The sequence below is a fragment of the Lathamus discolor genome, chromosome 7 (assembly GCF_037157495.1).
Source record: "Lathamus discolor isolate bLatDis1 chromosome 7, bLatDis1.hap1, whole genome shotgun sequence".
In the NCBI taxonomy this organism is placed as follows: Eukaryota; Metazoa; Chordata; class Aves; order Psittaciformes; family Psittacidae; genus Lathamus; species Lathamus discolor.
In genome coordinates, this window is record NC_088890.1 from 4,137,594 (window position 1) to 4,150,694 (window position 13,101).

At 44.2% G+C, this 13,101-nt stretch overlaps 1 protein-coding gene across 5 annotated transcripts in view; it reads left to right on the forward strand.

Moving 5' to 3' along the window:
- RBM6 (RNA binding motif protein 6) overlaps positions 1-13,101 on the forward strand; it is a 58,965-nt gene that overhangs the window by 20,375 nt on the left and 25,489 nt on the right. For 4 of the 5 annotated variants that reach the window (XM_065687017.1, XM_065687019.1, XM_065687021.1 and 1 more), the window contains 2 exons: positions 1,528-1,590; positions 2,444-2,517. In XM_065687017.1, coding sequence (XP_065543089.1) covers positions 1,528-1,590; positions 2,444-2,517 — 137 coding nt within the window. The remainder of the gene's footprint in view (positions 1-1,527; positions 1,591-2,443; positions 2,518-13,101) is intronic. The other variant, XM_065687020.1, reaches the window with a different exon arrangement.

The following is a 13,101-nucleotide window of genomic DNA, read 5'->3' on the forward strand; positions in this document are numbered from 1 at the left end:
GTTTTTTGGCAGGATATGGGGCCACAGTTTCTGGGTTTGTTTTCACTGTGCATGTTGCTGCAGCTATGTTTATGGGGGGGGAGGGATGTGAGTTTGGGGGGGAGGGCAGAGGCAGGAAAGTGTCGAAGGAGAAATGTGCTCATCTGCCCCTTATCTGTCATGTAATGTTTGGAAGGATCCTCTAGTGTACATTCCCGCAAGCATCTCAGCTTTTTTAATCTACGTATAACATTCAGCATTGAACTCTCAGTTGTGTCATGCTGGATTAAATCCATGTCTGAACCACTCATTCGCTTCATGGGGACTGGGATGTAAATTGTCTCTCATTGTACAGCAAACAGTGAAAACTTCTGCAGTCTTGTTTTCTGCCTGTCAAGGAGACCCCCTGCTTCGTAGGCACCTGGAAGTAAGATAACACCAATCCTGGCTTGCTGTTTACAGCAGCTTCCTGTGAAGGGGAATCAGGCTGGAAAATATCATTCATGCAGCACTTTCCTAAACAGGAGGGAAAGAAGAGCTCAAATCTAGAGTTCTGGATTTGAGTAAGACTTTAAAGCGTGCCATGTGAGCCTGCATGCTGTGCAGTGAAGTAGTCAAGGTGTCTGCCCAGAATGCAAAGCAGTCTCCCAGCAAGGGGCAGCACTGCTCCTGGAGAGCAGTTCTGTCTGCAGCCAGGAGAGCTGCTTCATTTCCAAAATGGGATTTAGTCTGCGGCTGGAACTGCAGAGCAGAGTGGATGTGCTGGGAACAGCTGGGTGAATTTGGGCTTGTCGATGCTGTCAGCTGAAACTGTACCTCTAGGTCCAGGTGCCCACTTCATGTCAGAGTATTGAGTTGCTTTAGCTGCATCCCACTACAGATGGTGTGCTGCTGGGCTGCTTCTTTCACTGAGCTGAAGAGCACCCAGATGATAAATTTTCTTTTAGTATAATTATATTGACTAAAATAAACAGGGAAGGGGAATAAATTCCTCTGTGGGGTAGAGGAGGAGCTAGATTCAAATTGGAGTCTTGTTATTGAAGGCTAATGTGCACAGTCAGGATTGGGTTGTTACAAGCGTGCGCAGAGAGCTCTCAGAATAATAATAATAGTAAAAAAAACATCAGGAGGGTTTGACGATGAAACAGTTTTGTGTGGCCTTGTCTCTGATGTGGTTAAGTACGAAAATGGTAAAGAAACAGAGAAGGAAAAATTGAGGAGTGCCGCAAATATTGTTTGGCGTAGGCTTGGGGGAGATGTGGGCTGTTTTCCAGGAGACTGGAATGCCTTGCTTGAAAGAAGTGTGTGTGGAGTTACCTTCCTGTGGAAGGTGAGGGGCTGAAGCAGTAGGAACCAGATATGTACCTGGTTTGAAGATACTAGTATTAAGGTATGCATCTTCAGGAGAGGAGATGAGCTCTTCACCAGGACAGCTAGGTGCGTAAAATGGTACAAGGCACACGCAGACTGCCTTTCTTTTCATTCCTAACCAGCCAAAAGAGCAGCAGGAGGGAACCAAGCCTTTTCTTTCACTGTTTGTTCATGTAGGAGCATCTCAGCCCACGATCATCTGGAAAGCACTGTTTTGGAGGTGGCCTTGGCATGTGGAGGGTGAGGTTGTGACTTCAGGTTGTTCCTTAGCACTTCAGTTCTTGGAGATAGTTTGAACATCAAGGATGGCTCTTAGGATGGTCTTAGCTTCCGTGGTGTTCACCCTGCACTTTTCTGTGGGACATAACATTTCAGGGCAGGTGACTGGAGTACACAGTTGCATCAGTGAGTCCCTTCTGCCGCTGACTGAGATGACAGCTTTCCAAGGAGTGAGAAGATTAAAGGCTCTCTAGTTTCTTGCATCTACACTTAAGCTCCCACACCCTCTTGTTATATGTGTAATCCCATCTATACCAAAATGAGAAAGTTGGAGTTCTCATTCCTGCTCTGCTGTACTTTTTCATAATACAAAGGATTGGACTTCAAAAGTAAGCAGGTGTTGAAGGAAAAATAGTGCAGGCAAAGGAATCGTGTTAGTTCTGTCTGAAATATTGCCCAATTAAAATGCTGGCTATTCATGTAAAATACATTTGCAGCAAAGTACTTCAAAATGACTTATCGACACTTGCTTTGGGGAGCACTGCCTCCAAGGTAGCACAAAATGTGAAACTAGCAATGGAAAATCACTATGCCTTTAAAAAAACAACAAAGCAATTCTTTCTTGCCCTGAGGAAGGGTGTGCCTGTCACTGGGTTGTGTAAGGGGAAGTGGGAACACTGTACTATTAACATTCATGATAAACTGCACAGTTAATCATCATCCAGCTAGTCCCTGATTTCTCTCCCTTTCGTTCTGGAGTAGAGGGGTGGTGGTTAAAGGGTTTGTCATTGGAGGGAAAGTGAATATTTGATGTGGCTTTCTTTATGACAAGGCACTAACATGACTCCCGTCTGTATTTAAATGCTGTCCCCAGGTTACGACTATGGCTATGTCTGCGTGGAGTTTTCACTCTTGGAAGAGGCCATCGGATGCATGGAAGCCAACCAGGTTGCTTTACACTTCGGTCAATGCTGCTAGAAGATTTTAAATTTTACTTTTTGGTGGGGTGGTGGAAAGGCAATGAGGTTTATTTTTGAACCATTCAAAGGAAGATCTGTTCTTGTATAATACACAACACTGTGGTTTAAATGTTGTTTACAGAAACTTGTAAAAGGCTTAGAAATGCCAGTGTGAAAGAGCTGCTGGACACCAAATGGTTTGCCCTCCTCCCTGGTGTATGTTGGCACAGTGGGTAGAGTCAGAGGCTGGGGGCTGACAGACTCCTAACGCAGGTTTTGGCCTGATGCTTTTGCACTCACGCTGAAATCCAGTTGGAAAGAGCTCTGTGAGCATCAAATGCTTCCCCCGGCTGTGCGTGCACATGCACATACACATGTGACTGGAGGTGAGGCCTCGGGTGTGCAGCTCTGAGTCAGCTGTGCCTTGCACGCTCCACTTTTCCGTATGCCTTGTGTGTGGGAGAGATTTTTAATTGTGTCTCCCCCTCATGTATCCTGTCCTTTGCAAGCAAGAGCTGCAAACATGAAGACTACCCTACGTGCAGTTGTACCTGGTAAATCTGAACATATCCAGCCCTTAAAAGTGCAAAATGGCTTAAATCCCCAGGGAGTAAGTACCCAAGGGGAGCTTTTACTCTGAGCTGGTGTTTGAGGCTAGTTGTCCACTATTCAAAATGCATAAAGTTTGTTAGATAAAACAGATTCCTGTCTCAAGCCATCCTCCCTGTGAGTTGGAACTGCAGGTGATGGATCACTCAAGGAAAAAATACTATAAACAGTTGATCCCCCTTCCTCACTACATCACTTAAGCCTCTTCTCTGCTTCTTTTTTCTCCTAATTTGCGTGAGTAAGAATCCACGTCAATTATCTAAAGCCTTTTTACCTGAATCCCAAGTCTCGCTGTCAGGGGAAGAGAGTCATGAGTCAGATTCAGAGCTGTGCATCTGCAAAAATGTACTTACAGTTAATGAGTCTTCACAGCTGGGGTTCCAAAGGTCCCACTAAGCACTTGCATTTGCCTTTATTTTCAGTTATAGAGGTACAACAACTTAAAAAATATTTTACAGAAATAATTCTGTTGCTGGGAAAGAGCCTGGTGCATTCCCACCAGGGTGGTGGTGAGGAGCACAGAGGGATAAGGATCCAGAATCACTTCCTACTTTTACCACAGTGACAACTTCTATTTCCTCTTCAGTGTTGCTACAATTCCTGATTCATTTTGTTGTCACTGAGGAACCTAATTCTGTATGACATTCCTTTAAACCAAATGCCTCTCCATATTCTCTCCATAATTCTGCTCACAGGAAAAAATGTCTCCCTGCGCTTGAGCAATTCCCGAGTTCCTGGGAATTTGGGAATTCCTCTTGTCTTTGTTGTTGGTGGCTGCTCTTCCACTTCTCCCATTTGGAGCATCCCTGTGTATTTGGAGAGGTGTTTGACTTGATCAGATTTGCTTTATTGCTACAGCAAAGAGCGGTAAGCGCCAGTCCTTGAATTGAGCTAAGTGCCAAGAGATGCTCAGTAAATCACTGTATGCACATGAAGAAGTTCTGGCTGGCCTTCAAGTGCTGCTTACGCTGACTCTCCCCAGCAACAGTTATAGCAGGCCTTCAGGATGAGTAGTTTTTTACAGTGTTTCCCTTCCAAAATTCATGCATGGTGCTGCCAGAATCCTGCCAGAGGTGGGGGCAGTGGTCCCAGCCATGCGCTCTATATCTGGGGCACGTTAAAAACTGATAGGGTGGGAAGTCCTCCAGTTTTCCTTACTGCTGTACAAGTGTGTGTGTGCAGAGGAAACCTGGAAGATAGAGTGGTTGGATGGGATCATCTCCAAAACCTGCATGTGCCAATTTCACTATGTTTTAGTAGAGCTACTGTAGTTTATACTTAGTGAAGCAAGAAATATGCTTTTTGGGGTGAATGAATTTGGTCAGGAGAATTGTAACCTCTGGATTACCCCACATAGGTTAACTTCTCTAATTTGCTCGTGATTGAACTTGAAAGAAAATAAGCCTTCTAATTATTTAAATTAAAAATAAAGTAGGAAGATTTGTATGTGACCTGCTGCAAGGGAGGGAGCTGACTTTTAAGTTCTCAGTAAAAGCCAAATAGAGATACTCAGAAAGGGATTTGTGCAGTTCAGTTGTCCTCAGGCAATAGATACCCAATTTTAATATCTTCCAGTGTAGTTGTAAGATTGTCTCCTTAGATAGAGAATTAATCTGCATTTTTACAGGCTGCAAAAACCAAAACCTGTGTTAGCTAAGATGTAGATTCTTTGATAGTTCAGTTATTTTCAGAAGGTTATCAGCTATCCCTGTCAAATTCAGTTGCTTGTGAGATCTTAAATAGCAAACTAGTGTCAGCTCACAGTGACATCCTAGTCCCTCACTAGTCAACCTGCTTCTTTCTCAGTCATCTGTTGGCTGGGAATAAATAGCTTTTGCAGAGATGGTGGGTTTTGTTGCCATTTAATGCCTCTTCAACTGCCCCTGCCTGAAGAACAATTTGCTACATCCCTATATTTTATAATTCCTGCGTTGTGAAATCATTTTGTTTTACACAACACAGGCCAGCGCCCACTTTAAAATCATTTTCAAATTCACTAGCTACAGATTTACCAGGTCCAACTCCTATTCAATAAGGCTCACACATGTATGTGACCGCTGCGATTTGATGGGGCTTCATGTTAAGTACATTGTGATAAGGAAATATCCATCCTCTGTGTTGCCCTAATCTTGTAGGAGAGTTTTATTCCACTTGTATTAACTGCTGCAGCTAAAGTAATGAAAATGCCGCCCTTATTAATTGCTTTGCCTTGTTGACTGTTGCGTTGGCAATTTATTACAGCTCAAGGGTTCCATGTGATGTGTGTGGAACTGATGGATTGCTGTTAGTGCTCGTGCAGAGGTGCTGGGCAGCAGGTTTGGCTGAGCTGGGTGCTGGCTGCCCACTCTCCTGCTGGCTCTGGGGGGCTATTTGCCCCGGTAGGGGAGGTGGGCTCTTGAGTTGCTTTGCAGAGCCTGGGTGCAGCCCTTGTTGCAGCCCGATGGCAGGTGATGCTCCTGTTGGTCTTTTGTTACAAGTTGGCTGTCGTTTGATGAGGAGACCTTTTTTCTGTCTGTGATGAGCTGGTTTTCCATGGGGGAAAGACAGGTATTTTGAATGGAAAATGGGATTTCTGTCTCCTAAGTCACATGGTTTCCCCTACATAATCTTTCCCCCTTTATTCTCATTTTTGGAGGGTTGCAGTGTGGTGTGGCATTTGTCTTACTGTGTTTTCTTTGCATTCAGGCTTGGTGTAGCCCCCAGATGGCTTCTTGGAAGCAACTTGGGGAATATATCCCATGGCTCTTGTTCTCCATAGGCACTGGGATTTCTCTGCACTTCTCCTTCAGCTGTAGGTGAAACACACGTATTCAGATTGTTGCTGGGTGCGAGAAAATCATGTGGGAAATGAAGTACCCTTCGTGTACTGTCACTGTCACGTCGTTAAGGCGGGTGAAGGAGGAGAAATGGAGAGAGCCTGTCTCTGCTGCCTGGATGTTTTACTGTTTTCACTGAGGTGGAGCTGGTTGTTATACATATGGAAGCAGAAGGATTTAAGATGAGGAGGAAATGATTAGTCTTGACCGACTATATGGTATTGTCTCCAAATCCTCTCAGGCCTCAAACTTAGCAACACTGGCAGTGCGAGTATTTCCTAGCTTTTGTTGCTAGTAACTAACATCTTTGTAATCCTTTCCTCCTGTTTCTTAAGTAAGAGGGCAAAAAATGGGAGAGCTATAGCATGAACTTTTAAAAGTACATGCTTTGTAAATCACTGTGGAGGTTTCCAGGCGTGTGCTGGAGCGGTTATTCCAGGACTTGCTCTTGTGCCTTCCTGCACTGAGGCTGGCACGTGTCAGAGCAGTTTCCCTGGTTCAGCTTGCTGAGTGCAGCAACACCTCCATTCCCTGCCTGTTTCTTACTGGGGAGGCTAAGAGGGATTCTTACTGGATTGTGTGGGACCTCACTTTTCTTGAGCACATCCCACGACCATGCAACTGGAAGCATCAGCTGTGTGTTGCTCCTGCTCTGAGCCAATCCTGTTTTCTCCATTCACTGCAGTGCTTTTCTGCATTTAGTGTGAACATAGATAGCTTCTGGTACAGATTAGACTTCACAGGCTTTTCACTGTAGCTGTTGGTGTTAAAATCCACAAGATGCTGTGACAAGCAGGCAAAGCTTAGGACTTTCTGTCCTGAAAATATTTTGAGTAACCAGTCACAACTCTGTAGCTTCTGAGTTAAATACTGAAGGAGTTTGTGGTTATCCTGAGAATGTATCTGCTCTGGTGACCTGTAGCCTTGGAGTGTTTCTTGAAGCCTGTGGTGCAAGGAGTGTGTTGCAATTTGTAAAAGAAAATGTGTGTCCAAACATGAAAATCCTTGTTTTCCTGTTGGTAGGATATGCAGAGTTGTGGAATTTGGCATTTTTTTCCTAGAATCTGCAAAATGCCCTCTGCAATGGGAGATGACACCTGCTTTAAGTGTATTTTATGGCCTGTCTGGTATCTATTATTTATTTGCTTGACAATGTCACTCTGTCTCTTTAGCTTTAACCTGCAGTTGAGGGTGATGGTGACAATTGAGTGTGTCCACAAACACACTGAAATCCATTTGCATGTTAGCCTAAGAGTGCTGGAGATGGCCTTGCTTCTGATACGTCTTCCTTGGATTATCACTACACTGTCTTCTGCTTTTCTTGTGTAGTAGGTGTGTGGATTCTGCTCAGGTTGTATCATTAGAATGCATCTTTTCCCCTATTAAACCTCTCCTGCTTTTTGGAAGTGTGGATTTCTAGAGCTGTCTTTTGGAATTTTCCACTTTGAGCATGTGTTTAGAGAGGGGAAAGGCTTGTATACCTAGGCAGTGTTTCTTCTATAAACATCCTAATGCTTTGGGAAACATGCTCATTATGGAGTCATTTTTATGATCCCAGTGACCTATAGAAAGTTCCCTCCATAGTCTACCTTGTCATCGGATGAGTGGATTTCCAGACAGCAGAGCTGATCTGTGTTTTCTTATTGTGTCTGACTCAGTGTGTGACCTTGTCACGAGCTCACCCTGGTCTCACATCACTGAGGCTCAACATGTTGAGTCAATCCTGCTTGTGTCTCACTGATAACTGCCTCGTACTGTCGTTAGCTGGAGCTGTGAGCCTCTGAGATCAGTACAGAAGTCTGCAGGGGGAGCCTTCTCATGCTGGGCCGACACTTGCCTGTGAATAAGCAGCTGGATCTGACCTGTGACAGGGCTGGGAGTGTGGGTGTACGTATGTATCCTACAGGGATGTTGTGATAAATGTACTGTCTGCTTTGCTGTTCGGAAGGACTGACTTAATCTCTGCATGCTATAGAGACCTTCCCTGTGCAGAGAAGGGTGGATTTTGTTGTAAATGTAACTGCCAAAAAATTCTGGTACTAAAAATACTTCCCTGGACCACCTTCTCTTCTGGCATCTTAACATCTGTCATCTCAACTGTTCAAGCTGTGTGAATCCTCTTAGTCTCTCTTCCATTGGCACAGGAGGCCATAAGACATCTTCTGCCAAAGACTTCACACACTCCTCCTTCAACCCTACAACTGCCTTCTTGGCAGCTCTGTCCTGCCTTGCCTCAGGAAGCAAACCATGCTAACCTGTGTATTTTAAAAGAAGTGCACTTTGAACTGGAAGAGTTGTGAAGTTGCATCTTCTTGCTCTCCTTGTGTGATCCCAGCTTGTCATGTCCCTCTACCTCCGTGCTTTTATTCCAAAATCCTGTCCTCCTCTTTTCCTTCCTCCTTTTTCCCTTCAGCCTTACCCATGTGATGAGGATTGTATGCATTTGCTGCTGCTAAACTGCTGCTGTGTAATGGAGTTGTCCCAGAGGACAGCTTCTGGGTGAGCTGCTCAGAGCATGCGGCAGATACTTAAGAAGAATTCCTTAGAATCTCTGGTTGCTGCTGGGGACATAGGTATGGCCCGGTAGGGGTGTCTCAGGAATCAAATATTGATGTATATTGTAGAATCATCTCTTCTGTGTGCTGAAGTTCACTTTGGCTGCTAAATAGGTTGTTCCACATAGAGAAGGGTGGGGAGGGATGCTTTAAGATGAAACTGCCCTCCCTCTGGCCCCTGGGCATTTATGTTCTGGCTATGGGTTTGTTAGGCTTTTTTGCCCATTGACATTAACAGATCTATGTGATGATGTATCTCTGAAATACCTGTTCTTTCCCTGTAGATATCAAATGCTTTGTCAATCAAGTTTTACTCTGTTGGGATAGATGTTCTATTTACAATGCAGAAGCTTGAGCTGGCAAACATTAAGGAATAGTTGTGATTTCCTGAAATTCATTTAAATAACTTGATCCATGAGTCATTGCTAAGATAAGTGTCCATCCCTCTGGCTGCTGAGTGTATGATCATCCAGTGCATCACTTACTCCTGTTGGGTACCACATGCTGCTGTGCATCATCCAAAGGTGCATGGGGGTTCATGTACATGTACATGTACAGTGGTTCCTCAAAGTGAGGAATCACTGTTAGGCAGCTGGACCTTTGGTCATGCCCAGCATGGCTGTTGTGAAAATGGGGTACTTGAAAGCTTTTGCTTGTGAACATGAAGTGCAACATGTACCACAGATAAGTGTGTTCTCTGCCCCTTCCATAGAGGTAAACTTGTAATGTAGAGCAGTTGTTTTCAGAGCAACAGCTAAGAAATAGCTTTGTTTCAGTCATTGTCAATATACAAAGCTTTATCCTGAGTAACATGGCATCTGGCACGCTCATCCTTTGAATTTGTTTGTAGGTGAGATTTTGCCTTGAGCCAGGAGGAATTTGAAGTAGTCCTTGGGTGCATATGCAGGATACAGATGCTACCTTGTCTGTGTAGCTGTCAGGTCCTCTCCTCCTAAGGTGATAATGGAACAGTTGTGTGACAATGGAGGAAATCTTAGTCATAGATGCTACGAATAGGTGCAGTTTCAGTTTAAAATGAAAAGCAGTGTTTTACTGCTGGCTGCTCTTTCAGATTGTATGTTTCTAATTGAGTTGATTTTCTGTGAAGATCTGTAGAAACTATTAAATATATTCCTGTCTAACCGTTTGGAAGATGTTTATCGCTGTAGTGTCAAAGTGCTTCAAAGGAGTATGGTAAATCAGCTGTAGGACAGATAGTGTGTTACAACAATTGATAGATTATGTACGTGGTCAACTGGTGATTTTGGATTAAGATATAAAATCCCTTGATCAAGCTCCTATATGAAAGTTAGTAGGACTCATGCCACTAATTTGCTTTGATGCTTTTGAAGTCATCCTTTAAGTAAGCTGGTGACTAACAGAACTTCAGATGCGCTCTCAGAAATTCCCTCTGTACTCTTAGAAGCGGATGATGCTGATATTACTGAAGTTACTTAAAGGAGACAAAGAGGCAGTGAGAGGGAAATGTCTGTATGGGCTCAGTGTACATGACTAGAGGCATTTTGGTGAGCACACCTTAACTTTCCTTTCCAGAACAAGACTGCTTTCCATTGTGATTTTTGCCACAGTGGTTTGCACAGGAGCTGTCGTGGTGAACAAGACAGCAGTCTTTCTCAGCCCAATCCCAGCAACATTAAAGGGAGCACCAGATATGTTTTACAAGCCTATGAGCCAGATTACAGCACTGTAATTGGGCTGTTTTGATAAGTGGGAGCACACCAAAGTGGTGTTGCAATTTTCACTTGATGAGTCGTCTTTGTTAGCTTCAGATGTTCGTTCATGCTTTTATGCTATCTCAGCGGCGGTTGCTCTTCCGTTCCTTGGTGCACTGTTGATGTTGGATTGCTGAAACAGGAAGGTAAAAAGTTGAGTGTAGAGGTTGAAAAAAAGCCAAACTGCACTCTCCCTTGGGTTAAGGAAGGCAGAAGCACTGTTTCTTCTCTTAGAACACCCATACTCTGCCTGCTTTTCTGCAGGTACCGTGTATTTATTTTTTTGCATAACTGTGATAGTGAAAGAGAGCTGGAATTCCCTCAGAGATGTGGATGTTAGTCTGTTTTCTTCCCATTGGAGTTTGTGTTGGGCCTTTTCAAGGTAAGTCATGGAAGTCTGTCTACCTTAAATTGGGATGCTTTCAAAAAGAGTACCTTGAATTTTGCCATTTTCTGCTCAGGTAAAAGATGATATTCAGATGTTTTGAGTTTGAAGGTGCAAGAGCAAAGCTATGGCAGTCAGTAGCTTTTATTTGTGAATTTCTGTTTCCATTTGACTGTAACAGGGCTGTTGATGTTTGTGACTAGAAATGAAACATGATTACAGTGGAAAATGGGGGCTGGCATGCCTGAGTGGACTATCACATTATTAGCCATAAGTCACAGTCAACAAGGAAACGGGTATTTAACACAAAAGTACACACAGTGACTATCCGCCCCATTCCCCTGCAGCCACATGGCACTTCCAAGACTCTTATTAAAGCTTTAATACCTACAGAGATCACAAGAAGCACTGTATGCTGCAGGATCAGAGATCAGGAATGTTGCTGTCATTCTGCATCTGTGTGGGACAAGAAAACAGGTTGGGCACCAACGGTGCTAGCAGACAACAGCTGCCTGTACTTCTGAGAAGGGCGCAAACTGCCCTTGATCCTCTCTCATTTCAGCTGGAGGAAATTTCTTCTTCCATCATATCTGGCAACCTGTTTAACCCAACCTGTGTGAATGGGGCAGCAACTGAGAGGTCCTCATTACCACAGTGTGACCAGCTTGCTGAATCTTCAGCTGTGATTGCTCCCAGAAGAGGGCAGTGGGGGAAAATCCTGAAGCCATTTTGTGCAAGGAAATGCAAGGAGGGAGGTGGAAAGTTCTTCTTGGCTTCTGCAGTGACAGCAACTGTACAATGCGTGGTCGACTTGTTGCAGTGAAGTGTCTGATGTAAAGTAGCATTCTGCCTTAGTTTGGTTTGCTGTCCTATTGCACTGTGTGTGTGCATTGACAGCTACCAGATGTTGCTTCCAAGTGTCCTCTTGCATCTCCCTCACTTCAGGTTACTTATAAGTTTGGCTAGAGATGTCTTCTGCAGAGTGATCAAAAGCTTCCAGAAGTAGATGCCCCGAAGGACAGGGGTCTATATCAAGTGTGTTGTGAAATGAATTACATTTTTTATGAGGGTCAAAGCTATGAAGCTGTAAACCGGAGATTTAAGTACTGAAATTTCTGAAACTGTCTTCTTTAGAGCAAGAGGATGAAAGTAATTCTCTCCTGTTTTCATAGATGGCAGGGGAGATATCTTAGTTCTTGTGATGTGCAGTCCACATCTTAGCAGGAAATTAGCAATATTCAGATGGGTTCCATGTTCCAGATTTGAGCCAGGATGGCAGTAAAAGCCCAAGCAAATATTTGATGTACTTTTCCGTCAGGATCTCAAGAGCAGACTTAACAGAGACGGTAATTTTAAGTCCTCAGAATCCCAAGATGAATTTTCATATCTGTAAAACCAGGTTGAGCAGTCTCGCTAAGAAGGTGTCTCGCGATGCAAAGCTGTGCATTAATGATATAATGACTAAAGTATTTTACTGTTTATAGTCCTAGGTTTTGAAAGCCTGATTGATTCTTCTGAACTTGTGATATCACTGGAGAAGAGAGCTGAGGTGGCTTGGTTTTATATCTGTGGCAAGATGTTCTGTGCCTCATCCATGTGAGATCATTGTTTGTCTTCTACCGCTACCTGCTTCTCTGCCCATTGCACTAACTTAGCTTGCCTATTTTTCCTCTTTTGGGTGTAGACTGAACCCATCACAAATGTAAGAAGTGAATTCCAAAATGCGTAATAAACACCTCTTAGTGACAGGTAATTCACCCAATTCCAAGAGGAGCAACTGAAAGCAACATGTCTCTGATGCTCTAGTGCTTGAGACGAGCAGCTGCACACCAGGAGCTGCAGGTAGCACCTCTGTGTCTGTCTGTACTGAGCCATGTGTCGCTGTCTGGCTTGATACATCCCTGGGTATTAAGAGTCCCAAAAGAGGTTCAAGTGACAATAGCTGAGCCACCCGCTACTGTGCTGCTTATCTGTCAGTTTAAGATGTCTGTGTGTGCTGTTTCGCTTTCTAATCCCTTAGGGATTCAACCAAGCTGGGACACTTCTGACACAACAAGGAATCATGATCTTTTTCTTCCTCCTTGTCAGGGTTATTGTAGAAACTGATGTCCTGCACGCTCACTCTCTGGCTAGACTCTCCTGAAGAGCTGAGGTCAGCTACCATAGCTCAGAGCCTGGATATTCACGCAGAAGAGTTGCTTCTTCTGCCTCTTACCCTTTGACAAGCCACTAAGCTCCTTTCTTCAACAGTTCTGGGGACTGCTGAACTCCCCAGACAGTAAGGAGGGATCTGGATGTGCCTCTGAATGTTGTGTAGTGCAGTTGCCAGGATGAACTTAAACCTCCAAGCCCCTCTAAAGGAGGAGCTGCTGGGTCCTCTGGGGAGCTGTGACGCCCACTAGTGGGACATTGCACCCGAGCCAGGCAGGCAGTAGACACTCATTCCAAAGGGCTCAGGTAGCTCTGTTCTCACAC